The sequence below is a fragment of the Lynx rufus genome, unplaced genomic scaffold (genome assembly GCF_022079265.1).
Source record: "Lynx rufus isolate CCGP_SWC_20201006 ecotype Redwood Valley unplaced genomic scaffold, mLynRuf1.p SCAF_1, whole genome shotgun sequence".
NCBI classification, from domain to species: Eukaryota; Metazoa; Chordata; class Mammalia; order Carnivora; family Felidae; genus Lynx; species Lynx rufus.
The window spans coordinates 70,228,599-70,255,656 of record NW_025814823.1 but is presented as its reverse complement, the minus strand read 5'-3'; the positions used below and the strand labels follow the sequence as shown (position 1 = coordinate 70,255,656).

Sequence of the window (27,058 nt, the reverse complement as noted above, 5' to 3'; positions counted from 1 at the left end):
CAAATGCTCTCTGACTGTTACGGGTTGAATTGTGTCCCACTCCCTGCCCCCCAACTCAAATTCATATGCTGTAGTCCTGACCCCAGGTACCTCAGAATGTGACCTTGTTTGGAGATAGGGCCATGTAATTAGTTCCGTTGAGGTCATCCTGGAGTAAGGGAGCCCGCAATCCAGTACGACCGGTGACCGTGTATGAACGGGACGTCTGGACACGGCCACCACAGAGAGAAGACCGTGTGAAGATGGCAGCAAGGATCTAGGTAATGCTATCATGAGCCAAAGAACGTCTATGATGGCCAGTAACCCCCAGAAGCTGGGGAGAGGCTGGAACAGATTCCCTCTTGTAGTCTCAAAAGGAGCCAACCAGGGGGCACCTGGGTGACTCAGTCGGTTGAGCGTCCCACTTCGGCTCAGGTCGTGATCTCACGGTCCGTGAGTTTGAGCCCCATGTCGGGCTCCCTTTCTCTCTGCCCCTTCCCTGCTCATGCTCTGATCTCAAAAATAAAGAAACATTATAAAAATTAAACAAAAAAGGAGCCACCGAGGTCAACACCTTGATCTCAGCCTCCCAGCTCCCAACTCAGAGATGATAAATTTCTCTTGTTTTAAGGATCAGTTTGTAGGATGTTGTTATGGCAACTGCCCCAAACTAATGCGCAGACCGCGAGCTGCCTCCCTCACTCCTGACCAGGGGATCCCCAAGCTGAGGGAGAAGGTGGCGAAGCCATGTGTCAGACACACGGGACAAGGTGAGGGCAAGGCCTGGCTGCCGGACAGTTAAAGATACGCGGCTGTGTGTTACTTGGCGAAGGCAGACCAGCCACAGGTGCCAGTCCCACAGTCTCTGCCCCACACAAAGGGGTGACACGGTTGTGAGGTACCCCATTGCTAAGGAGCTACACTGCAGCTAAGAGATTTTATGCTCTGTGTCTGTCTTCTCACCAGCTGGGCGCACGCCTTCGGCCCCTGTGGCTGTGTGGATACAGGTCACCAGCGCTCCCAGACTGAGCCAGTCCCTGCCCCATGCCAGAGTCACTTAATAAAACCTATACTGTCCCATTAGCCCTGGTTTCCCTGTATTTCTAAAGTAGCTTTACGTGATTAGGCTGATTGGTGTTCTGGGACCTCAAACGACTGATAACTCATTTGCTTTGAGCAGGGGTAACTTGATCAAACTGGCATTTTGAAAGCCAGTCACACCACTGTGTTCTGTTTAGGTAGCTATTTGCTGACATGTCAAAGGCAAAACAGATTCCCTTCCAGTGGGGAAGAAAGTATTTGTGGAAAGGGGCTATTTCTTTAAAATAAGGGCAGTGGAAGGATGGGCAGGGCACCGGCCGGAGATGTGCAAGCTGCACGCTGCATGAAGGCCCCAGCAAGGGAGCCCCCGGGGGCTGGAATGCAGCCAGGCTCCGTGGCCAAGCTGTACATGCGCCCAGGGACCAAGCTGCTGTCCGCTCGTCGAGCCGTGCCTCCCCGGCAGCATCCGGCCTGAATGATCACAATTCTCTGATGTGCACAGATGTGCCTTAGGCACCAGCAGGGGCCCCGAGGGTGGAAAATGTGGCAAAACCCCCAAGTAAGAAAAATAGTCATCAAGTTGGGCAAGAGACAGCTCCAGAAGAGCCACTCCAGAAACTGGGGCCTGGATTACAGGTGCAAAACTTGTTCTACAGCTCACCTAACATCGACGGTCCCACTTAAGAAAGTGGAGTAGCCCACTTAAGAAAACCAGGTGCTGATTTCAGCTCAGGTCAAGATCCCGCGGTGCATGAGTTCTGGCCCTGCATTGGGCTCCGCGCTGGCAGCACAGAGCCTGCTTGGGATTCTCTCTCTCTGCCCCTGCCCTGCCCTGCTCTCTCTCTCAAAATAAATCAATAAACTTAAGAAAAGAAAACAAGAGGTGCTTCTCACTTAAGTTGATCAGTTTTTGAAAAAAAAATCAAACCAATTGTGCCCCAAGGCGCTCAGGCCCCTTCCCCTCCTCCCACGTCCCCTGCCCCCTCGCCTCAGGCCAACCGCTGTTTTGCTGGGTGCGTATTCTGTGTGGCTCTTTTTGAAGTGGCATACCCTTTATTTCCTCACCAAAAATGGGGGAAGGGGGATCATATGACATGTGAGGCTCTGTAACATTTTCAGAAGTCAGAACAACTCGCTCTGTGAGCACAGTCATAAAAAGACTAAAGAAATGTACTAGGGGCAGAGAATACCTTGGAGGCCAAGGGGAGAGATGAGACGCTAAGTGCCCTACTGGCTCGGGGAGCTCTGAAGGAGCCTGGTGTGGGAATCAGAAGTTGTGGCCTGACGGTGGGGGGGAGGGGGGGGAGAGTCAGATCCTGGGGGGATCTTGGAACGCTGTGCTGAGCAGCGGGTCTGACTTTGCAGGGAGCAGGGAGCCAGCCAGGTTGGGGAGCCCTCCTGATTTGCTCCATGTGGGGAAGCTCAGGTCCGGTTGGGTGGATGGGAGACAGCGAAGGTGAGACAGGGCATCTGCTTGTCACCGTCATCCCGGTGAACAATGAGCACAGCCAGAATCGCATCAGAGGAGCTGATCACCTGGCCCGGAGCCGCCACGTGGGATGCACACCCTCACGCCAGACCCCTTTCTTGCCTGCTCCTCAGCACCACTTGCAGTGGCCAGGGGCTCCCAGGAGGGCTCGAGAGCCTGAAGACAGCTGGGCCTTACCCTGGGAGCTGCCAATTCGGTAGGTCTGGGATGGACCTGAGAGTGTGCATTTTTAAAAACATGTTTTTACACATTTATTCATTTTCGAGAGACAGACAATGAGTGGGGGTGGGGCAGAGAGAGAGGGGGAGACACAGAATCCAAAGCAGGCTCCAGGCTCTGAGCTGTCAGCACAGAGCCCGACGCGGGGCTCGAACTCACGGACCGCGAGATCATGACCTGAGCCGAAGTCAGACGCTTAACCGACTTGAGCCACCCAGGAGCCCCTTTGATGAGTTCCCAGGTGCCACTGCTTCTGGGACAGAGACCACACTTTGAGAACCACTGCAATAGAGAATGAAACACGATCCTTAAAGCTCTGCAGCCACATGCATGCAGGACACTATAGTGCTGCCCGTTTGAAAAGCAGCTTAATTGAAAATCAGTGCTTGCCGCTGTGGCTGTGTCTAAGAAGACTGACTTTCGCCTGTCCACAACTTTTTCATTCCTATGGCCTAATTTCCCAGGCCGATGTCATAGGGACCCTCTTCTTTTGGTCAGCGTGAGCAACCCTGGACGGAACTGCCTCTTCCTTTGAGGGCCCCTCTCGGCCCTGCCAGGGGCCCCCATCGCAAATTCTTGCCCATATTTCAATCTTAAGTCATTCCGTTCCAAACATTTATCTGCACTACTCAGCTGTCATCATGGGCTGCAGTGAGTAGCAAGTTCTGTAGCAATTCCTGTAGATCTGATCTTATCAACCAACTTGCAAAGAGGTGTTAGCATCTTTAGGTGAAGGAATGGCGGTCCAAAGGTTAAGTGCTTTGAATCTTTAAAGCCACATAATCAGGAAGGATGTCCCCAAGCAGAAGCTTAATCTCCTGCCCCCCAAGGCCTGCCTTTCCACCTAAAAGAACCCAATGTTCAACTTAACTCGTCTTCCTCCTGGTTTATGAAACCATTTTCAGACCACCTGATTCCTTGTAGCAGCTCTGGAAGGCAGCATCCTCACATTACAGACGGCTAACGGAGAGTAACGCGCAGAAGGCACCAGAGCCAAGGCAGATCCTGCCAGATCCCATTTAAAAGGCATGGGATAGGACTCCTAAGCCACCAGGTAGAAAATGTAGCTTAGGGGGAAAAAATTATTTAAAAAAGAACACTTTGGGGCGCCTGGGTGGCTCAATCAGTTAAGCATCTGACTCTTGATCTCAGCTCAGGTCATGATCTCACGATTTGTGAGTTCGAGCCCCACGTTGGGCTCTGTGCTGACAGCTCAGAGCCTGGAGCCTGCTTCAGATTCTGTGTCTCCCTCTCTCTCTCTGCCCCTCCCCTGCTTGCACTCTCTCTCTGTCTCTCTCAAAAATGAATAAACTTAGTTAAAAAAAAAAAAAAGAAATGCTAACTGCAGTACACAACCAGCAAATAGCTCTGAATTCAGTAACAGAGGAGGTTAGCAACCTCTGCCCCTCAGTAATAGAAGTGGCTTTTTGGAATGCACACTTTTCGGAAAATAACAAACTTCCTGGGTGATGACTGGGTACTAAATCTCAGATTTTTACCTGAGTGAGCTTAGGAATTTCATTTTCCACAGTGTGGTTCTGAGTGTGATGGTTGTTAGAACAAGATCTAAGCTCTCTTTTCTGGAACCCTGTCTATGTTCCAAGTAAGCAAAATCTTTACCATTGTTAGCTGGTATACAATAAGCGCTAAACAGTATTTTGCAAGAGAAATTACGGGTGCTACCTCAGCCAGATGAAATCTTTCCTTGCAAACCCGAGTCCTGAGAAACATGCGGCAGGAACGACTGCAGTGAAGCTCCAGGCCATCCCGTTGGGTCTGGGTTTTCATACCTCCCTCCTGCTTTTCAGTAAAGGCCTGGTGCAAGGACCAGCCTGAGCCCTGTGCAGCTGGCACTCAGCTCGCTTTGCTGGGTCTTTGGGAGACAGTAGTAAGAGCACTTTATCTGAAGGATAAGTAGGCAGAGCATCATTTGGTCCTGCTGTTTTTTCTAGAAGGCAGGGCACCACTGCAGTGAAACAGGGCTTCGAATACTGCAAACGGGCCTGTTTGTGTGTTCATCAAAAGCATGTGTTCCTGAGTGGGTTTTGTATTTCACTGGAGAGTGGCTGTCCCCAGTCTGGTGATGAAAGCTGGTGTGTGGGCTACATCAGGCAGGGTCCCATCTGGACACAGAAGGCATACTCGGAATAGAAGCGATTATTCAAACACACACACACACACACACACACACACACACACACACACACAGACCATTTAGAATAGGACAGAGCCAGGGGCGCCTGGGTGGCTCAGTTGGTTAAGTGTCCGACCTCAGCTCGGGTCATGACCTCACGGTCTGTGAGTTCAAGCCCCGAGTCGGGCTCTGTGCTGACAGCTCAGAGCCTGGAGTCTGCTTTGGATTCTGTGTCTCCCTCTCTCTCTGCCCCTACCCCACGCATGCGCGCGCTCTCTCTCTCTCTGTCTCTCAAAAATAAATAAACATTAAAAAAAAAAAAGAAAAGGTGGGTCAGGGCACCTGGGTGGCTCAGTTGGTTGAGCCTCAGACTCTTGATTTCGGCTTAGGTCATGATCTCTGGTTCATGAGTTTGAGCCCTGCATCAGGCTCTGCACTGACAGTGTGGAGCTAGCTTGGGATTCTCTCTCCCCTCTGCCCCTTCCCCACCCTCCCTCTTTCTCTCCCTGAAAATAAATAAACTTATTTTAAAAAAATTTAAGGTTTATTCATTTTTCAGAGACAGAGACAGAGTGTGAGTAAGAAAGGCGCAGAGAGAGAGGGAGACACAGAATCAGAAGCAGGCTCCAGGCTCTGAGCTGTCAGCACAGGGCCCGACACAGGGCTCGAACTCACAGACCATGAGATCATGACCTGAGCTGAAGTCAGACGCTTAACTGACTGAGCCACCCAGGCACCCCTAAATAAACTTATTTTTTAAATTAAAAAAAAGGGGGGGAGGCAGGGAGGCATAAATAACAGTGCAGGTACCCGTAGTAATGAGTTCAGTGGTCTCCCCCATGGGAAGTGGTATAAAACTGTGACCAGAACCTGGGATGAGAGTTGTGTGGGGAGGGCCTCCTTCGGAGGAGCCTCCACTGTCCCCTGAGGATGGAGCAGTCTGAGGTGACATATGGGGAAGGAGGCAGGGAAGGAACACCCTGACCCTCTGGTCTCCTGCCCAGGCTTCCCATTGGCCAAGCCACGTGGGGGGTCGGGAACCCGGGAGAGACTGATGAAGCGCGCGCAGGGCAGCGTCTCCGGCAGAAGGAGGTTAGAGCCTGGACGGGCAGGTGGAACTAATGAGGGGCAGAGCCGGGATCCAAACACTGGACTTGGTGATGGCTATGACCGTGGCTTGAGAGCACTTGTTCGATCAACAAACATTTGATTCCCACCCTGTGGGAGGCGGCAGCATCTTCCCTGAATGATGCGTCAGACCTGGGCGGGGGCCCCAACAGGTGGGCTGTCGGAGGGAGGCTGGCTCACCCTCAGTCACAGCTGGAAAGCAACAGGTGCGAGGTTCAATCACACGTCTGCCCCCCCATGCCCACGTTCTGCCCCTCAAAGCAGCCCCTTCCCACCAGCAAGTCTAACTAGGGAGAAAATCAGGCTATTCGTGGAACAATGTCCTTCCAGAACTTTATAGATGTCAGGAGTTGGGACCGGAGCCCTGTGAGGCCAGCACAGGTCATTTCGCGCCTTAGGACAAGGATTGAAATAGCACCCCTGATCCTAAGTGGGCGACAGTGAGACCGTCTGGCGTGTGGTTGGGGAAGTGCCAACGCCCACGGCACAGCGTGACCAGAATCAGGAAGCGAGGCCCCCGCCCGTGAAGGAGGGGGGTCTCGACCACCGCATGGGTCTGGGCCAAGAGCGGAGTTCCTCAGGCAGGGCTGCGGTTTTGTTTATTGTGGGCTGGGGCTCGGGGCTCGCACAGAATGAAAATCCGAGGCGGCAGGGCCAGCGTCTGTGATGGGACAGCAGGCACGGAGTGTCTCTGTGGAGCTCGGGGCCAGCGAGGTGATCAGAACTACTCATGCAGATCAGTCCGGCAACTGGACATCACAGCCTGCGGGTGGTTCTCACGGGGATGTCCCTGAACCGGCGGGGACATCGGCTTGGGACTTGTGAGAAATGCAGGCTCAGGGGGCCACCCCAGAGTCAGCAGCTGTGGGCATGGGGCTCGGCGACCTGTTCTCCCAAGGAGGTCGATTCTGAGGCACATTCGTGGGGTCACAGATTCAGAATAGAGGTGGGGGGGGTGCTCGCGGGCCCCTGAAAACAAAGGACTCTAAGATGCGGTCAGTGGAAGCCAGGGAGGGGGAGGGATGATTCCCCATGGAGAGGGGCCCCGCATGTGACAGACACAGATAAGAACAGGCCGTGTGTAAGTGCAGGGAGCGGTGCCACACAGTGTGAAGACTCGAACCAGGGGATGGGTCAGCTCTCCTCAAAATTCAGGGGAGGCCAGGGCAGGAGCATGAAGGGTTCGCCTAAGATCTAGAAAGTCGAGTCAACGGCCCTTGGTTTGCACTGGCTTACTTGGAGTCTCACCTTTTTTTTCTTCTTGCTCTTCTAATTCCTTCTTGTGACAATAAGGCCCCGCAATGTGGTAGGTCCTGGGAAAGATGCTGGGGATGGGGAGGTGGACACCCCTGGAGGGGAGGCAGAAATACAAACCGGTATTCCACTCTGGGAGAATCGGGAGGCAGAGGGGGCTAGTGCGGGTCGTGTCGTGGCAAGAGTTACAACAGGTGTAGGAAGGGGCAGGGGCCATTCCTGGAGTCACTGTCTCGTGCGTTACCATCTTTGAGTGGGCGCCCAACGTGCTCAGCAAACGGGTAGCTGGGTGTCATGCGAGCCCTGCCCCGTGCATGCAGAAGGGGCTGGAAGAGAGGCCGGAACAGGTAATGGGAATGGTGGCTGAGTCCTCACTGTGTTAGACACCCTGAAGCATTTCATATTCCCACTATTTAATCCTCACCCAACCCCACTGACCTCGTGAGATAGTAAAGGACAAGCGGAAATGTTTGGTCTTCACCCTGTGGGCGATGGGCAGCCTTTGAAGTGTTTTCAGGAGGAAATGGTCTTGGCGCTATTCTCGAAGCCTCTGACTCTCAATTCTGACCGCAATGAAACTGCCTGAGGAGCTAATTAAAAGAAAATCTGATGCCAGGTCCCGCTCCCAGAGAAGGCTGGAGCTGTCTGGACAGCACATCTGACCTCCCTGAAAAGTCAGAGGGTCTGAGTTGAGACTCTGCAGGAAGTGTTTTCATTACTTGACTTTAATAGTGGCATTTTGTTTTTCTTTCAGGAATGTCCAGATCACAGGTGAGTGTTTTTTTTCCTTCTCTACAGAGCTTTGTTTTGTCTGATATGCTCCTAAATGTTCACAGCTGTGCTTCCTTCGCTTAAAAATGCCCGTCACCGGGGCGCCTGGGTGGCGCAGTCGGTTAAACGTCCGACTTCAGCCAGGTCACGATCTCGCGGTCCGTGAGTTCGAGCCCCGCGTCAGGCTCTGGGCTGATGGCTCAGAGCCTGGAGCCTGTTTCCGATTCTGTGTCTCCCTCTCTCTCTGCCCCTCCCCCGTTCATGCTCTGTCTCTCTCTGTCCCAAAAATAAATAAACGTTGAAAAAAAAAATTAAAAAAAAAAAAAATGCCCGTCACAGGGACACCTGGTTGGCTCAGTCAGATAAGCGTCTGACTTCGGCTCAGGTCGTGATCCCACGGTTCGTGGGTTCAAGCCCTGCGTCGAGTTCTGTGCTGACAGCTCAGAGCCTGGAGCCTGCTTCGGATTCTGTGTGTCTCTCTCTCTGCCCCTCTCCTGCTCATGCTGTGTCTCTCTCTGTCTCTCAAAAATAAATAAACATTTAAAAAAAATTTTTTTTTAATTCCTATTATATACTTGTGTCATTGGTGCGGGGACAATCCTGAGTTTTTTCTTTAGGACATGGTGTGTCTCGTTTTTCTCAAAATAACAATAAAACCAGATGCTTTATTTCACTGTCGTCTCTGTGTGGAGTGCAAGGGGTGAAACATTTTTTAAATTCTTGATTCCACCTCTGGACAGTCACTGACAAGTTGCTAAATGTGCATCAGCTACTTTCCATGCTGTTAGCGCTCACTCGTGAACACGGGCCAGTGGGGGGCGTGTTTCAATCCCACACCGTTTGTTTTCATCAGGGCTGCTTCGGTTACCCCCTGAGCATCTTCTTCATCGTGGTCAATGAGTTCTGTGAAAGATTTTCCTACTATGGAATGAGAGGTAACCATTCTCACCCTCCCTCCCCGGAGTGAAGAGCCTGACTTACCACAGCTCCTGACTTTGTCTCCCCTCTCGCCCCACCCCCTGCCCTCTGCAAAAAGCGCTCCTGATTCTGTACTTCAGACGGTTCATTGGATGGGACGATAATCTGTCCACGGCCATCTACCACACGTTTGTGGCTCTGTGCTACCTGACGCCCATTCTTGGCGCGCTGATCGCGGACTCCTGGCTGGGAAAGTTCAAGTGAGTATTTGCACCTTCCTTGTTAAGAAACAAGCCAAGAAGTAATTGCAGCTTTGTGGTTTGGGATGATGGACGGTGGGAACAAGGAATCAAGGCCCATAAAACTCTTAGGAGAGCGTGTCGGGCGCTGTTTCCACTCAGATCGTATCCCGGGTCTAGCACCGTGCCTGGCATTTGGCAGTGTGAATGCAGGTAGCCCTGGTAGGTTCTTTCCTTCCTCCAAACAGTGGTGACATCTCTGTCTCCTCTTGAAATAGTAGCAGGGATACTGTCTATCATTAATCACGTGTGAGGCGCAGAGTTAAGGTCTAGAGAACAAAGAAGCTCCCTAATGTGTGTGCCGGCTGCCGAAAGGCTCACACTGCTCTCTGGGCGGGGAGGATGTGGGGCATTCATCCAATTCTACAGGATCAGCTCCACGAGTGCCCCCAATAGACGGTTACTGAGAAGTCCCCAGGACTTAATGAGCAAGGAAGTGGAGGTTCTTCTGGGCCAAATTCACTGATTCTCTCTCTGTCTCTCTCTGCTCCCCCCACCCCAGCTCGCACACTCTCTCTCCCTTTCTCTCAAAATAAATAAACTTAAATTGTTTTTAACTTGAAATTTGTAGTACCTGCTATAAATCTAACAAAACCACAAAATGAGAGTTGGGAAATCCTAGGAGTGATTTTCTTTTTTTCAATTCAGGAGGTAAAATACTTAGATAACTTGGAAAACACAAATGAACTCACTGTACATTCAATACAATATAAAAATAACTGGGGCGCCTGGGTGGCTCAGTCGGTTAAGCATCCGACTTCGGCTCAGGTCATGATCTCGCAGTTTGTGAGTTCGAGCCCTGCGTAGGGGGCTCAGAACCTGGAGCCTGCTTCAGATTGTGTGTCTCCCTCTGTCTCTGCCCCAACCCACTCACGCTCTGTCTCTGTCTCTCTTAAAATTAAACATTAAAAAAAATTTTGGTACATAATTAATGGCCCACTCCTGGCCAAATATTGTTATCAGGCACAAGATGAGTATCTCTTACTTTTGAAGATAGACGGACTCAGCAGTTAGGTGAAAGGAAACACTGAGTTTTTCAAGTAATTCAGAGATGAAACCCATCTTCCGCCCCTTCCCCTGGCTCCAGCCGATGTGACTTACACGTGCATGCTGGGCAACAAATTCTCCAGCAGGCTGCCTTTCTAGGAGTTAACAGTTCTTGTTTTTGTTTTTCGTTTTGTTGTTTGAAGAGTTCCCAGTGGTACTCAAGTTTGAGAAACAAGTACACAATGGCTGGCATCTTGTCTTTTGAAGCAGGAGGCCTTTCTGTGGGAGGGAAGGAAGTGGGCTCCTACCATGCAGTTAACTTAGGTTCTCTTAACCCCTCTCAACACAGGACGATCGTGTCGCTGTCCATCGTGTACACAATCGGACAGGCGGTGATTTCAGTCAGTTCCATTAATGACCTCACAGACTTCGACCATGACGGAATCCCTGACAACCTCCCCACACATGTGTGAGTTGACACCTGCTGCCCTCCCCCACCCCCACCCCCCGCCACTGGTGGCTTACTCCGTGCTCTAATTTTTCATCTTTTTTCCTTGAACTTCACCGTAAGTGCAAGGAGGTCTTTCCTCCCTCATCAGCATAGAGGAAGCTTTTTCGTTGACTAAGAGTTGGGTCTATGTATGTCACCATTCTAGCAGCTGTCTGGAGCCACTGCTCACTCGATGCCTTGCTGTCTCGGGTACATGTCACACGACACACGGTCAGCGCCCGGAATACTTGTGTTAATCTTGATCTTCCTCCCAGGGACAGAACTCCCACAGACCTTGATCCCTAATCGTGCCAGGTTTCCTCAAGACTCTGTGCCTTTGGGTGTCTCCTCGTACCATACTTCCGCTTATTTTTCAGTAATTCAGTTTCAGAAATATTTATTGCAGCCCTGTGTTCTGAGTTCTTGATGGAAAGTGCCGTTGACAAACGCTCCTCTGTGAGACTAATTTCCCATCACTACAGTCTTATAAAAACGTATTTTGTTTCTGGTTCTTGTGCTTCCGTTCCTTGATCTATGAGTAACGTATCGTATGGGTTGGGGAAATATCACTGATATTCAAATTGGTTTCTGCAATTCCGGCGTTTCTGGTTTGTTAGCCAATCGGATTGCTGTTTAGACCCGGTCCCTTGCTGCAACACCCTCGGTGCCCACAGAGAACTGCGCTGGTGGGAGGGAGTGGTTGTATGACCGGGTCAGGAGCTCACACTTCCAATGTCTGAGTCCCAGCTACTCACAAAGGAGCTGTAAGACCTGGGCAGCTCATCTTCCCCAGGCCTCAGTTTTCTCTTCTATGGTATCAATTAAGAACATGGACTTTGGAGCCAGCCTAACTGGTTCAAATGCTGGCTATGCCCTTTACTAGTTGTGGGATCTTGAGCACATTTCTTAACCTCTGTGCCTAGGTTTCCTCACTTTAACTAGTGCCTACCTCGTGTGGCAGTTTTGTGCCTTAATCTGGGTAAAGGACCCACAGCATGGCCTGGCAAGTGGTAAGTATTCAAGAAAGCTTAGTCTCTTCGGGTATTTCATGGAGTTCATATTCAAGCATACCTACAGCTCTCACTAGAGGGCCCGGTACATCATATCCAACCGGCCATGTTTTGTTGTCATTTAAAATGTTTGGGGGTGCCTGAGTGGCTCAGTTGGCTAAGCTTCCAACTTCAGCTCGGGTCATGATCTCACTGCTGGTGAGTTTGAGTCCCGCGTCAGGCTCTGTGCTGACAGCTCAGAGCCTGGAGCCTGCTTCAGATTCTGTGTCTCCCCCTCTCTCTGCCCCTCCCCTGCTCACGCTCTGTCTCTCTCTCTCTCAAAAATAATAAACATAAAAAAAATTAAAAATTTTTTTGAATATTTGTTTATTTTTGAGACGGAGAGAGACAGAGCATGAGTGGGGAAGGGGCAGAGAGGGAGACACAGAATCTGAAGCAGGCTCCAGGCTCTGAGCTGTCAGCACAGAGCCCAACATGGGGCTCGAACCCATGAACCGCTAGATCATGACCTGAGCCTAAGTTAGACAACCGATTGAGCCCCCCAGGTGCCTCTAAACATAAAAAAATTTTAAAAATAAATAAAAATAAAAGAGTGATAGCACTAAGCACAAGTTTATTAAGAGGCAAACAAAAAAAGTGCTTCAGCCAGTTAATTCAAGAAGAGGAGCATGATTTTTTTTTAAGTTTTATTTATTTAACTAAACTCTACACCCAACATGGGGCTTGAACTCACAACCCCGAGATCAAGAGTCACACGCTCTTCTGACTGAGGCAGCCAGGAGCCCTAAGATGAGCAGATTTAAAAAAAATTTTTTTTAACATTTATTTATTTTTGAGACAGAGAGAGACAGAGCATGAACAGGAAGGGGCAGAGAGAGAGGGAGACACAGAATCTGAAATGGGCTCCAGGCTCTGAGCTGTCAGCACAGAGCCCGATGCGGGGCTCGAATTCACGGACCATTGAGATCATGACCTGAGCCGAAGTCGGACACTTAACCCTCTAAGCCACCCAGGCGCCCCTGAGCAGATTTTTTAAAGGAATTGTTCAATGTGCAGTATCTTCCTTGACTTTATAGTTTTCTAAAATATTTGTTAGAATTTTAAAGTAATATTTGCAAACAAGAAGATTTGGAGTAAACCCTTACAAAGCTTGAAATTTGGGGGTGCTTGGGTAGCTCAGACAGTTCAGTGTCCAACTCTTGATTTCAGCTCAGGTCATATCTCATGGTTTGTGAGTTCAAACCCCCCACTGGGCTCTGTGCTGACAGAGTGGAGCCTGCTTGGGATTCTCTCTCTCTCTCTCTCTCTCTCTCTCTCTTTCTCTGCCCCTCCCCAGCTTGTGCATGTGCTCATGCTCTCTCTCTCTCTCAAAATAAATAAATAAACTTAAAAAAATTTTTTTAAAAACCTGAAATTTGTAGTACCTACTATAAATCTAACAAAACTACAAAATGGGAGTTGGTAAGTTCCATGAGTGATTTTTTTTTCAATTCAGGAGGTAAAATACATAGACTTGGAAAATACAAGGGAAGTAAAAATAACTAAGCCTTAATTCCCTCCATTATTACAAATAATCTCTTCTATCATTGTAAAAGATTATAGTAGTAAATCTTTCGTTCTGCCTCTTTCCGGTCTTCTGTACTTTGTAAACAAGTTAAGATCATACCACATAACCTGATACTCTGCTTTGCATTTAAATTGTCTTTTTCCATGGCTTTTCATGACTATTATGATTCTATTATGATTGTACTAGACACAGTGCACACAGACACATTTTACCTACCCATTCTTTTACTGAAATCGGTAAGAGCTACAAAAGAATTCCATACATAAATCCTTGTCCAGTATTCAAGCTGTTGCTTTAAGTTTTTTAAATATACATACAAGTTTGTTAACAGAGAGAGTAATAATGATTTCAGGAATAGAATGCAGTGATTCATCACTTACATGTAACACCCAGTGCTCATCCCAACAAGTGCCCTTCTTAATGCCCCTCACCCATTTAGCCCATCCCCCCCCACAACCCCTCCAGCAACCCCTAGTTTGTTCTCTGTATTTAAGAGTCTCTTACGGTTTGTCTCCCTCTCTGTTTTCATATTATTTTTTGCTTCTCTTCCCTTACGTTCATCTGTTTTGTATCTTAAATTCCACATATGAGTGAAGTCATATGATACTTGTCTTTCTCTGACTAATGTCACGTAGCATAATACCCTCTAGCTCCATCCACATTGTTGCAGATGGCAAGATTTCATTCTTTTGGATCGAGTACTCCATGACTTCTTTATCCAGTCATCCGTCGATGGACATTTGGGCTCTTTCTATACTTTGGCTATTGTCGATAGTGCTGCTATGAACATTGGGGTGCATGAACCCCTTCAAAACAGCACACCTGTGTCCTTTGGATAAATACTTAGTAGTGTAATTGCTGGGTTGCGAGGTAGCTCTATTTTTAACTTTCTGAGGAACCTCCATACTGTTTTCCAGAGTGGCTGCACCAGTTTGCATTCCCCCCAGCAGTGCAAAAGTGTTCCTCTTTCTCTGCATCCTCACCAACATCTGTCATTTCCTGAGTTGTTAATTTTAGCCATTCTGACAGATGTGAGCTGGTATCTCATTGTGGATTTGATTTGTATCTCCCTGCTAATGAGTTTGTTGAACATTTTTTCATGTGTCAGTTGGCCATCTGGATGTCTTCTTTAGAAAAATGTCTATTCATGTCTTTTGCCCATTTCTTCACTGGATTATTTGGTATTTGGATGTTGAGTTTGATAGATTCTTTACAGATTTTGGATACTAACCCTTTATCTGATGTGTCATTTGTAAATATCTTCTCCCATTCCCTTGGTTGCCTTTTAGATTTGCTGATTGTTTCTTTCACCATGCTGAAACTTTTTATCTTGATGAGGTCCCAATAGTTCATTTTTGCTTTTGTTTCCCTTGCCTCTGGAGACATGTCAAGTAAGAAGTTGCTGCGGCCAAGATCAAAGAGGTTGTTGCCTGTTTTCTCCTCTAGGATTTTGATGGCTTCAAGACTTATGTTTAGGTCTTTCATGCATTTTGAGTTTATTTTTGTGTCTGGTATAAGAAAGTGGTTCAGGTTCATTCTTCTGCATGTCACCGTCCAGTTTTCCCAATACCATTTGCTGAAGAACCCATCTTTTTTCCATTGGATATTCTTTCCTCTTTGTCAAAGATTAGTTGGCCATACATTTGTGGGTCTATTATGGGTTCTCTATTCTGTTCCATTGATCTGTGTGTCTTTTTTGTGCCAGTACCATACGGTCTTGATGATTACAGCTTTGTAATATAGCTTGAAATCCAGAATTGTGATACCTCCAGCTTTGGTTTTCTTTTTCAGGATAGCTTTGGCTATTCAGGTTTTTTTCTGGTTCCATACAAATTTAGGATTGTTTGTTCTAGCTCTGTGAAGAATGCTGGTGTTATCTTGATAGGGATTGCATTGAATATGTAGATTGCTTTGGGCAGAATCGACATTTTAACAATATTTGTTCTTCCAGTCCATGAGCATGGAATGTTTTTCCATTTTTTTGTGTCTTCTTCAGTTTATTTCACAAGCTTTCTATAATTTTCAGTGTATAGATTTTTCACCTCTGTGGTTAACTCTATTCCTAGGTATTTTATGGTTTTTGGTGCAGTTGTAAATAGAATAGATTCCTTAATTTTTCCTTCTGCTGCTTCATTATTGGTGTATAGAAATGCAACCAATTTCTGTGCATTGATTTTATATCCTGTAACTTTGCTGAATTCACGGATCAGTTCTAGCAGTTTGTGGAGTCTTTTGGGTTTTCCACATAGAGTATCATGTCATCTGCAAAGAGTGAGAGTTTGACTTCCTCCTTGCGAATTTGGATGCCTTTTATTTCTTTGTGTTGTCTGAATGCTGAGGCTAGGATTTCCAACACTATGTTGAATAACAGTGGTGAGAGTGGACATCCTTGTCGTGTTCCTGACCTTAGGGGGAAAGCTCTCAGTTTTTCCCCGTTGAGGATGATATTAGCGGTGGATCTTTTGTGAATAGCTTTTATGATCTTGGGTTTTTATCAAGAAAGGATGCTGTACTTTGTCAAATGCTTTCTCTGCATCTCTTGAGAAGATCAAAAGATAGTAGATTATGGTAGTAATGTTAAGGCCCATGAATTCAAATTTCATTATGCTATCAAGACTGTATTCCTGTGAATTATCTTCTCAAACAGGTTGAGTCCCTTCTCTGTGTTTAACTACTGTGAGATTGTGATTTATAATAAGAAATACATATTCAATCTTCCCTGTTTTGGGAACAGAGCTCCTAAAACCCTTGGAATTTCCTAAGTGATGAGAATGGTGAACTATCTCTTGTTATGTTGATGAGGTGACTTTGGGGACCTGGCTAAGGATGGAGCCTGGTTGCCAAAAGAACCAATCATGTGACTAGAGAGTTGGAACTTTCATTCCCACCCCCTGACCTCCAGGGAGGGCGAGAGGGCCTGGAGATTGAGTTAATATCCAGAGGCCAATGATTTAATCAAGCATGCCTATGTAAGGAAGCCTCCATAAAAACCCAAAAGACAGGGTTGGAAGAGCTTCCAGGTTGGTAGGCATAGGGAGGTACGGGGACAGAGGCACCCTGGAGAGGGCATGGGAGCTCCGTGCCCCTTCCCACCTATTTTGTCCTGTGCATTTCTTCCACTTGAGTGCTCCCAAGTTATATCCTCTTATGATAAATTGGTGATCTAGTAAGTAAAGTGTTTCCTGAGTTCTGTGAGCAGCTCCAGCAAGTTAATTGAACCCTACAAGGAGGTCGTTTATACTGATTTATAGCCAGTAGGTCAGAAGTACAGGCAACAACCTGGGATTGTGACTTGTATCTGAAGTTCAAGGAGATGGTCTTTGGAACTTCCAATATGTAGCTTATCAGTCAGAAGCACAGGTGACAACCTAGGCTTGCCTGTGGTGCCTGAAGTCGGGGGGAAGGCAGTCTTATAGGACTGAGCCCTTAACCTGTGAATTTTTTTTAAATTATTTTTTTTAGTATTATTTTTTGTCAAGTTAGCTAACATACAGTGTGTACAGTGTGCTCTTGGCCTCAGGAGTAGATTCCCATGATACACCACTTACATAAAACACCCAGTGCTCATCCCAACAAGTGCCACCTTCGATGCCCATCACCCATTTCACTCTCTTTCACCCTCAGTTTGTTCTCTGTTTTTAAAAGTCTCTTATGGGTTTCCTCCCTCTCTGTAACCATATGTTTTTTTTTCTTTCCCTTCCCCCATGGTCTTCCGTGAAGTTTCTCAACTTCCACATATGAGTGAAAACATGATATCTGTCTTTCTCTGACTGATGTATTTCACTCAGCATGATGCCCTCCAGTTCCATCCATGTAGTTGCAGATGGCAAGACTTCATTCTGTTTCATTGCTCAGTAGTACTCCATTGTATATATGTACCACATCTTTATCCAGTCATCATTTGATGGACACTTGGGCTCTTTCCATGATTTGGCTGTTGTTGAAAGCGCTGCTATAAACATTGGGGTACATGTGTCCCTATGCATCAGGACTCCTGTATCCCTTGGATAAATTCCCAGCAGTGCTGTTGCTGGGTCGTATGAGCTGTGGAATCTGATACTGTCTCCGGGTAGAGAGTGTCAGAATTGCTTTGAATTGTAGGACACCCAGCCGGTGGCCATGAATTGTTTATTGTTAGTATGGGGATTCCCCTCCCTACATTGGAAATTGGGCCCAGGAACCCAAATAGAACCACTGTCCCTGGTCCTCTGAGGGAATTTAGAGGACAGAGAGACTCCTGCTTTGAAGAATCTCACATTTCTGCAATATCCCCTCTCCTTTCCGTAGGGCACTGTCCATGATTGGCCTGGCCCTGATAGCTCTGGGAACCGGAGGAATAAAGCCCTGTGTGTCTGCGTTTGGTGGAGACCAGTTTGAAGAGGGCCAGGTGAGATCATGTGCCTTCACAGAAACTACATAAAACAAATATAAACATCCAGGAATTATTCCACAGACACCAAGTCTGTTCTCCATTTGATTCTTTTCAAGGACCGATCATCAGCCACATTTGATCAGTTGATATATAACCAAAGTCATGTTGTAACCTTATCCTGTTAATTACAGGAAAAACAAAGAAACCGATTCTTTTCCATCTTTTATTTGGCCATTAATGCTGGAAGCTTGCTTTCTACTATCATCACTCCCATGCTCAGAGGTAAGACATATCCGGTTTTCTTTTTTTGAATTATGGGGAGAAAGTCAGGTGGCAAGTTTAAGTCCTTGTTTTGTTTGTTTGTTTTGTCCCTCTTTTCTCCCATTACGCTTCCGCTGTCCGATACTTCGAAATCCAGAAAATGAGCTTCGTGTCGTTTCTAATCCTATTTGACTCCCTTATCCCAAAGACCACTGAAGAATCTAAAACACCCCTAGCATGGCAATAATTTTTTCTAAGTTTTTATTAATGCAAAGTCTTTATTCACGGTAAGAGAGAAGGCAAGAAAGAGGTGCTGTCTGGCAACCAGACCTGGATGGGTCATACTTGGCATTTGTGCCTTTGGGCACAAATTTGTGCTCCCCAGCAATATGCAGTGAGTTGGGAAGAATTTAGTGGCAACATTTTATTCTTTGCCTTCCTCTCATCTCAACTATTTCTTGTTGGTTTTTTTTTTTAGATTTTTTAAATGTTTATTTAGTTTTGAGAGAGAGAGAGAGAGAGAGAGAGAGAGAGAGAGAGAGAGAGACAGAGCATAAGCAGGGGCGGGACAGAGAGAGAGGGAGACACAGAATCCGAAGCAGGCTCCAGGCTCTGAGCTGTCAGCACAGGACCCGACGCGGGGCTCAAACCCACAAACCATGAGATCATGACCTGAGCAGAAGTTGGATGTTTAATCGACTGAGCCACCCAGGTACCCCTTAGCTATTTCTAAAAGAACTTCCCGGGATGGAGAAGGAGACAGCAGCTGTCAAGAGCGCTCAGGTATTTGTGTTTGCTGACACTCCACTGAGAGTCTGTGAATTTTCCACCTGAAGGGACTATCCGGGGACAGATTAGACCAAAACAACCCTGTGGTGTCCACACTGCAAATCAGATTCAATGATGAAAGAAAATATTTTGTGGGGATTTATGTATTTCTGCCTGGAGTAGTAGTTTGAAGATGACCCTTAAATCCCATTCCAACTTGTTTTGTATAAACATTTAATAGCTTTGGGGCACCTGGCTGGCTCAGTCCATAGAACATCCGACTTTTGACCTCAAGGTTGTGAGTTCAAGCCCCACATTGGGCATGGAGCCTACTTAAAAAAATAATAATAAAGATACTTTATTCTTTCATTATGTTCCCTCACCTCCCCCACTTCCAGCTTCTAGTAGAATATGTACTTATGCATGTTTGAATTACAGAATGTGTTAAAGGATAATTTTAATGGTAAAATCCTAGCTCTCACACAAATATAAAATGAGCATGTGCTGAGATTTTATATGACTGATTAATTAGTGAAGAAACTGGAGGAACACTGCTACAATCAGCTCCAATAAGGATTTGAACAACAGAGATGTACGCTCTTCCCAGAGGGAAGAGTGAGTTTGCATTGCCATGAACAGAATCATTTGGACAGCTATGAACAGGAAACATTTGCGTGACTATCAATTTTCTACGAGTTAACTTCTTTCTCTACCGAATTGTGAAGCGGTTAGTCAGTCAAAGACAAAGTCAAACCCCTTTCGGATCAGATTATTCCTGGAGGCTCCATTTCATTGAAAGAATTTCTAGGGGACCCTGGGTGGCTCAGTCGGTTAAATGTCCAACTCTTGATATTAGCTCAGGTCGTGATCTCATGGTCATGAGATCGAGTCCCATGTCAGGCTGAGCACGGAGCCTGCTTGGGATTTTCTCCCTCCCTCTCTCTCTGCTCCTCCCCCACTCGTGCTCATGCTCTCTCTCAAAATAAATAAATAAACATTTTTTAAAAAAAGAAAAAGAAGGAATGTCCAATAATCTCTACTTCTCCTTTCAGAGTCTTAATTTTTTTTTCTCACCAATCCTAGGATTTCAGAGCTAGAATGGATCTGCAGTCAGAGGTTAGAAAACTATGGCTGATGGGCCAAATCCAGAAATCTGGACAAGACCATCGATTTGTCTATTGTCCATGACTGCTTTCACCTTACAAAGTCAAGGTCGAGTAGTTGGGACAGAGACTGAATGGTCCACAAAGCCTAGAATATTTACTTCCAGCTCTTCACAGAAAACTTTGTTGACCCCTGCCCTGGGCCATCTAATTGTTTTTTAAATAGCATGAATTCAGGAACACACACTCTTGATTTTCCAGGGTACTTTCGATTTTATTTACTGGGTCCCCTGTCTTCAAGTTATTGGATCCAGGTCACTTTTATCTCTCCCGCCAAGAAAAGCCATATAAGGATTCCCACTGAGTTTGGCTTGGCCAGTGTCAGACATCTATTTAGGGGCTAAGATTAGAACCTATGTTCGTCTCTTGCTCTTTCTACTACAAAGCTGCTGGGCTCAGCAGGCAATGAAATCGATAAAGCAAATGGATAAGTCTAGAACATCAAGTAAAAGCAATATGTAATAACCAGTTAGGGATTTTTAAAAAAATGATAACCATATATGAGCATTAAAAATGCCATAATGAGGGGCACCTGGGTAGTTCAGTTGGTTAAGCATCCAAGTTCTGCTCAGGTCATGATCTCACAGTTTGTGAGTTCGAGTCCTACATCAGGCTCTGTACTGACAGCTCAGAGCCCAGAGCCTGCTTCCGATTCTGTGTCTCCTTCTCTCTCTGCCCCTCCCCTGCTCATGCTCTTTCTCTCGGTCTCAAAAATAAATAAACATTAAAAAATAAGATTATAAAAAAATGCTATAATGAATTTTAATCTTATAATTTCTCCCCAGTCCAACAATGTGGAATTCACAGTAAACAAGCTTGCTACCCACTGGCATTTGGGGTCCCTGCTGCTCTCATGGCCGTAGCTCTGAGTAAGTAGAAATCAGTTGAATTAGTACAATCCTATAATCAGGTCAGACCCTCACATTGATTATTGTGACCAATTTTTTAAAACTTCATGGAATAAATTATAATAATAATTCCCGTGCTCTGAACATTCAAACAAAGTAGAGTTGGCATATTACTTCAGAGGAAATAAGATCAAACAAGAGTTTACAGGAAATGGGATCAACTGAGTTGGGCTCTGAAAAGTTTGACACTATTTAGGCAGATTTAAGGTGAAAAGTGACAGAATCTATTAGACTAGATGACCCCATGACCAAACGCTTTTGCTCTTATCAACGTGTGCTCGTCTCCAGCTTGCCTCAAGACCCGGCAGCCTGGTCCAGTTAGCGTTTAAATACTTCCAGTGAACATCCAGGTTTCCATAATACATCATCTCGAAATGGTTCTACCAGAGTATCTTCCCGTTGGGAGGAATATATGTGTCTGTTAGATACATTCATTCACACATTAGTTCTTGGCCCTGGCTTTTTAGGAAGTGTGGACAGTTTCGCCCTAGGATAGTCTACATTGAAAGATGGCAGGTGTCTTCGTTTCCTGGGACTACCGTGACAAAACACTACAGATTGGGTGGCTTCATTAGAAATGTATTTATCATCTCACAGCTCTGGAGGTGGGGAATCCAAAATCAACATGGCGAGAGGGCCCTGCTCCCTCTGAAGTTACTGAGAGGGATCTCTTCCAGGCCTCTCTTCTGCCTCTGGTAGTTCCCTGGCCTGATGCAGCACAATGCCAGTCTGCCTGTGGCCTTCCTCTGTGTGCACATCTGTGTCCAAATTTGCGCTTTTTTGTAAGGCCACCAGTCATATTGGAGTAGGAGCCACCTGAATGACCTCATCTTAACTCGATCTTCTGCAAAGGCTGTATTTCCAAATGAGGTCACATTCTGAGGTACTGGGGGTAAGGACTTCAGCATCTTCTGGGGGCGGGGGGTGGTGGGGGTGGGGGACACGATTCAACCTGTAACGGTAGTACAAACAGGAAACAGAGCCCAATACACATCTCAGGCCTTTGCAGCTTCCCACTCAAATGAGAAAGTGCTGGCACTATTACTTTCTCTGACTTTTTTTCAGGTCTTCATAGAGTCAATTATGCCCCCTCTTAACCCTGTTTGTTCAGCTTGTAGCAAATTAGCTTCACCCTTACATCCAAGCCAGAATTCAGTATTTTCCCTTTTTTTCTGTGTCCATTTCCTTCCATAATTGTTTAAATACTGCCACACTCCCCTAAAAAGACCATATATACCTACTCCTCTCCGATTCTGCGTAAGGAGATAAAAAAGGATCTCAAAAGCTGTTGTTCGAGGCCAGACGCTGTAGTCAGTTGGCATTAGGTAAATTGTCATTTAGTTTGCATGGGTCATTCTTACATCATACAATGTTTCTCGAATGGAAGAATTGAGAATAGGCCAAATTCTATGCATCAATGCTGTCTCTTGAAGTTTCTTTCAGCAACAATCTTGTGCTTGAATTAGGCTTAAGTTAATCAGAAGCTTAAAGATTAAAATATTTGTTGGTAAAACAGAGTAGACTCCATCTATGGGTATCTCTGCTATCTCTGGATTAAGGAAGACTGGCATCGGGTGAGGATTCAAGTATATTTCTCTTTATTCAACCATAAAGAACACCTATAACACAGGCACATACTTGGACATATGCTTTGAGAGGTAGCACTTCTCAAAATCTCAGGCCCTCTTAAATTGAGGAAATTAAGTGGCATTCCATCAACCCATCGGTGCTTTTAAATGATTAAACTGTGGTATTGGACAATCAGAAATCCTCATACGGTACTGGGTTTCCAGAGTCTCCTGAAGGAATGCTTTTTCTATTTTTACAATATGCCTTTTCTAGGAAGATCCATGGAAGAATTGCCTTATTGTAAAAGTGCTTTAACTGTGTAAAACTGTAGCCGCAGATGCAAAAATTCACCACTGTTTTTCTGTACCGTGACCACGGAATGAACTCTGCCACACATGATTAAGTAAGGTTTTAACAAACTAGTTTCTTCCTTTTTCTGAAGATTTATTAAAAAAGAAGAAACTCTTCTGCCACTGCAATCAGAAAATTAAAGCTGTTTTTTGTCTTTATAGAATTATGTGCTGATCTGTTACGTGAAAACACTTACTCCTTTGTCTCCCTATGCTTAAGAATAAAACTTGCACTTAAATAGCCGTATGGAGCGTCTGTGAGCCACCCCAAAATGTGGGAAGTGGACATTAATAGGCTCCAATGTTTGTATATGACAGCACAAATATACCACCGCTCAAAGCTTCTGTGATTGTTAGGATCAAAAGCACTTTCCAAACTGGGACATAGGAAGGCAAGCCCATTCTGTGAGTAATCCCAGTATTTCCAAAATAAGGTTGTATCTCAAATAAAAACACGTCTTCTAGGTCACAGGTAGTTCTGTCAAATGCCTTGTTAACGTCTTCTTTTGCCTTCCCAGTTGTGTTCGTCATTGGCAGTGGAATGTACAAGAAGTTTCAGCCCCAGGGTAATGTCATGGCTAAAGTTGTCAAGTGCATTGGTGTAAGTATTTCAGTAGCTTTCTCTGTCAGTGATATTTAGCCACCCCAGAACCTTCTACCTCCTTCAAATTAAAATGCAATGAAGCATTGACTTTTCTTTATTTTTTTAAGTTTATTTGTTTGTTTTGAGAGAGAGAGAGAGAGACAGACAGAGAGACAGCATGAGCGGGGAGGGGCAGAGAGAGGGAAAGAGAGCTTCCCAAACAGGCTCCTCACTGTCAGTACAGAGCCTGACGTGGGGCTCAAACTCACGAACTGTGAGATCATGACCTGAGCCAATACCAAGAGTCAGACACTTAGCCGACTGAGCCACCCAGGTGCTCCAACATTGACTTCTCTTTAAACATTTTCTTAATGTTCTTAACTATTTTGGTAATTAAAGTTTCTTATAAAACTGACCAAATGGAAAAGGACACAAACTGAACTCAAAAAGGGAGGGATAGAAATGGCTCTTGAACCTTCGAATTAGATCGGTAGTCAAAGAAAGGCAAAGCAGAGTGACTGTTCAGCTATCACGCTGGCTAACCATGGCTGATGCGGGTCAGGAAGAGTGAAACGGAAGTGGAGAGGCACGGTTTGATGCTGCATCTCAAGGGTCTGGAGTGTCAGTAATGCTACTTTCAGAATTAAGACTAAGAAAATCACTTTTTAAAATGAACACACAAAATGAACACAGATTCATGTAGAAGATTATCAATGTCATATTTATAACAGCAAAATTTTATAACACAAAATTGCAGGAGAACAGTGCTTAACTTCTAGTAGATATAGCCATGCTATGCAGCCATCAGAAGTCTTGTTTCCAAAGACAATTTGGTGACAGGAACATGCAGAATATGGTTTCTTCCATGTGCATCAACGTGATGTACATGCATACAGGCACATTTAAAGGTAGGAAAGGGGTGCCTGGGTGGCTCAGTCGGCTAAGCATCTGAATTCAGATCAGGTCATAATCTCAAGGCTCGTGAGTTTGAGACCCACATCAGGCTCTGTGCTGACAGCTCAGAGCCTAGAGCCTGCTTCAGATTCTGTGTCTCCTTCTCTTTCTGCCCCTTCCTGTCTCTCTCTCAAAAATAAATAAACATTAAAAATTTTTTAATAATAATAAATTAATTAAAAAAAATAAAGGCAGGAAATAAATGTTATTGTCGATCTATACTGTCCAGCATGATAGCCACTAGCCTCATGTGGCTCTTAAACATTTGAAATGTGTCATGTGCAACTCAGAACAGAATTTTAAATTAGATTTCATTCAAATTAATTTAAATTACACAATTTCCTATATATCGCTATATTATATTGTGAGTTCTCCCTTTTTTTTTAATGTTTATTTTTGAAGAGTGCAAGTGGGTTAGGGGCAGAGAGAGAGGGAGACACAGAATCCGAAGCAGACTCCAGGCTCTGAGCTGTCAGCACAGAGCCTGACGCGGGGCTCGAACCCATGGACCGCGAGATCATGACCTGAGCTGAAGTCGGACGCTTAACTGACCGAGCCACCCAGGTGCTCCTTCACTCTTAAATTTTAATGGGACACCTCGCTGGCTCAGTCTGTGCAGCATGCGACTCTTGGACTCAGGGTTGTAAGTTTGAACCCCATGTTGGGTGTATTACTTAAAAAAAAATCTTTTAAAAAATTTATTTTATTATTATTACTTTCACTCTTACACTTTAAAACTGATACTCAGTTCAGTGAGTGGAAAACTTTTAAGTATATTTGGAACAACTTAGGTATATAAATTTAGTTTTTCAAACATAAATTTATGAAAAGTAAATATAAATCAAATAGTTCTGATAAAAATTGATCATGTTCTGTAAGTATAAAATATGCCCCAGGTTTTGAAGACTTGGTATGAAAAAAGAAATATAGAAATTCTCATCGATTGTAATATTTAATATTATTAATTTATTAATAATTGTTTAAATAATTATTGATTTAATATTAATGTTATTCTTATTATATATTAAGATCATATGTAAGATCATTTGGATTTATTGGATTAAATAATATATAACATATTTAAAATGAATTTTACCTGTTTCCCTGTTACTTTTTTTTTTACATTTATATATATTTTTTATTTTAATTCTAGTACAGTTAACATAGTGTTATATTAGTTTCAGGTGTATCCCTGTTATTTTTTTTCAAATTTTTATTTAAATTCTAGTTAGTTAACATGCAGTGCAGTTTGGGTTTCCAGAATAGGATTTGGTGATTCGTATCTTACATACAACACCCAGTGCTCATCACAATACCCTTACTACCCATTACCATTTAGCCCATCCCCCTGCCCACCTCCCCTCCAACAACCCTCAGTTCTCTATCTTTAGGAGTCTCTCCAGGGGCGCCTGGGTGGCTCAGTCGGTTAAGTGTCTGACTTCAGCTCAGGTCATGATCTCAGGGTTTGTGAGTTCGAGCCCCGCATCAGGCTCTGTGATGACAGCTCAGAACCTGGAGCTTGCCTCGGATTCTGTGTCTCCCTCTGTCTCTGCCCCTCCCCTACTCATGCTCTGTCTCTCTCTGTCTCAAAAATAAATAAACATTAAAAAGAAAATTTAAAAAAAAGAGTCTCTCCTGGTTTGTTTCCCTCTTCCCCCCCCCATATGTTCATCTGTTTTGTTCTTAAATTCCACAGATGAGCAAAATCATATGGTGTTTGTCTTTCTCTGATTGACTTAGATCCCTGTTACTTTGTACTATGGCCAGCAGAAAACCGAACTCACAAATGGCATACATTATATTTCTCTTGAATGCTCCTCTCTAGAGGGCCCAGAGAGTCAAGTAGTAAGAATATGACTTTGTTTACCCACTCAAAGGCTCATAGTTAGAAAGAGATTAGGAATAAATGCAGGTTCTTTTAGCATCATCATTACACGAGTTTATACGATACATACGTTGCTTCTCTCACAAACACAGCTTTCCATTAAAGGCAGTTGCATTGAAATGTGTTTCCCTCATAAAGTAATCGGTTCTGTTTTGAAATGTGATTTTTCTTCCTTCCTTCAGTTTGCCCTCAAAAATAGGTTTAAGCATCGGAGTAAGGAGTTTCCCAAGAGGGAGCACTGGCTGGACTGGGCTAAAGAGAAATATGATGTGAGTGACCATTATCGCTGCAGTTTTCTTGGGGTCTTCCTCCAGCACGGGGACAGCCACAGTGGCGGTTCGTATGATTAAGGCCACGTGGACAAAATTATCAGTTGTATCCTTGTAAACCTGACTAGTGTTTTGAACAAGACTATGCAAGAATGTGTGTTAATGTCGAGAAGAGCTTGATAAACGGTGGGTATAGCTGCAAACAACATTATCTTTTCATAGGTTTTCATTTGGTAGAATCAGTTATTAATTATGCGTGATTGTGGTCACGTAACCAGTGTGAAAACAGAAGAATCAGTGAACAGTGGTGATGAGGGTTACATTCATTGGAATTACATTTAAATTCTAGTAATATGCCTTTTATTTATTTAGTTTATAGTTTATTTTTATGTATTTTGAGAGAGAGATAGAGAGCAAGCGGGGGAGGGGCACAGAGAGAGGAAGACAGAATCCCAAGCAGGCTCCATGCTGTCGTCGCATGGATGCGGGGCTTGAACTCACGAACTGTGAGATCATGACCTGAGCTGAAGTCTAGTTGGACGCTTATCCGACTGAGCCACCCAGGTGCCCCTAGTAAGATGCCTTTTATTTTATTTTTTTTTAATTTTTTTTTTAACGTTTATTCACCTTTGAGACAGAGAGAGACAGAGCATGAACAGGGGAGGGGCAGAGAGAGAGAGGGAGACACAG

At 45.2% G+C, this 27,058-nt stretch overlaps 1 protein-coding gene across 1 annotated transcript in view; it reads left to right on the top strand.

Annotated features, from left to right (window-relative positions):
- Positions 1-8,000: 8,000 nt before the first annotated feature.
- SLC15A1 (solute carrier family 15 member 1) overlaps positions 8,001-27,058 on the top strand; it is a 39,267-nt gene continuing 20,209 nt past the window's right edge. Inside the window, exons 1-9 of the mRNA XM_047084230.1 lie at positions 8,001-8,015; positions 8,869-8,950; positions 9,052-9,193; positions 10,569-10,688; positions 17,574-17,673; positions 17,850-17,940; positions 20,636-20,719; positions 23,196-23,278; positions 26,282-26,368. Coding sequence (XP_046940186.1) covers positions 8,001-8,015; positions 8,869-8,950; positions 9,052-9,193; positions 10,569-10,688; positions 17,574-17,673; positions 17,850-17,940; positions 20,636-20,719; positions 23,196-23,278; positions 26,282-26,368 — 804 coding nt within the window. The remainder of the gene's footprint in view (positions 8,016-8,868; positions 8,951-9,051; positions 9,194-10,568; positions 10,689-17,573; positions 17,674-17,849; positions 17,941-20,635; positions 20,720-23,195; positions 23,279-26,281; positions 26,369-27,058) is intronic.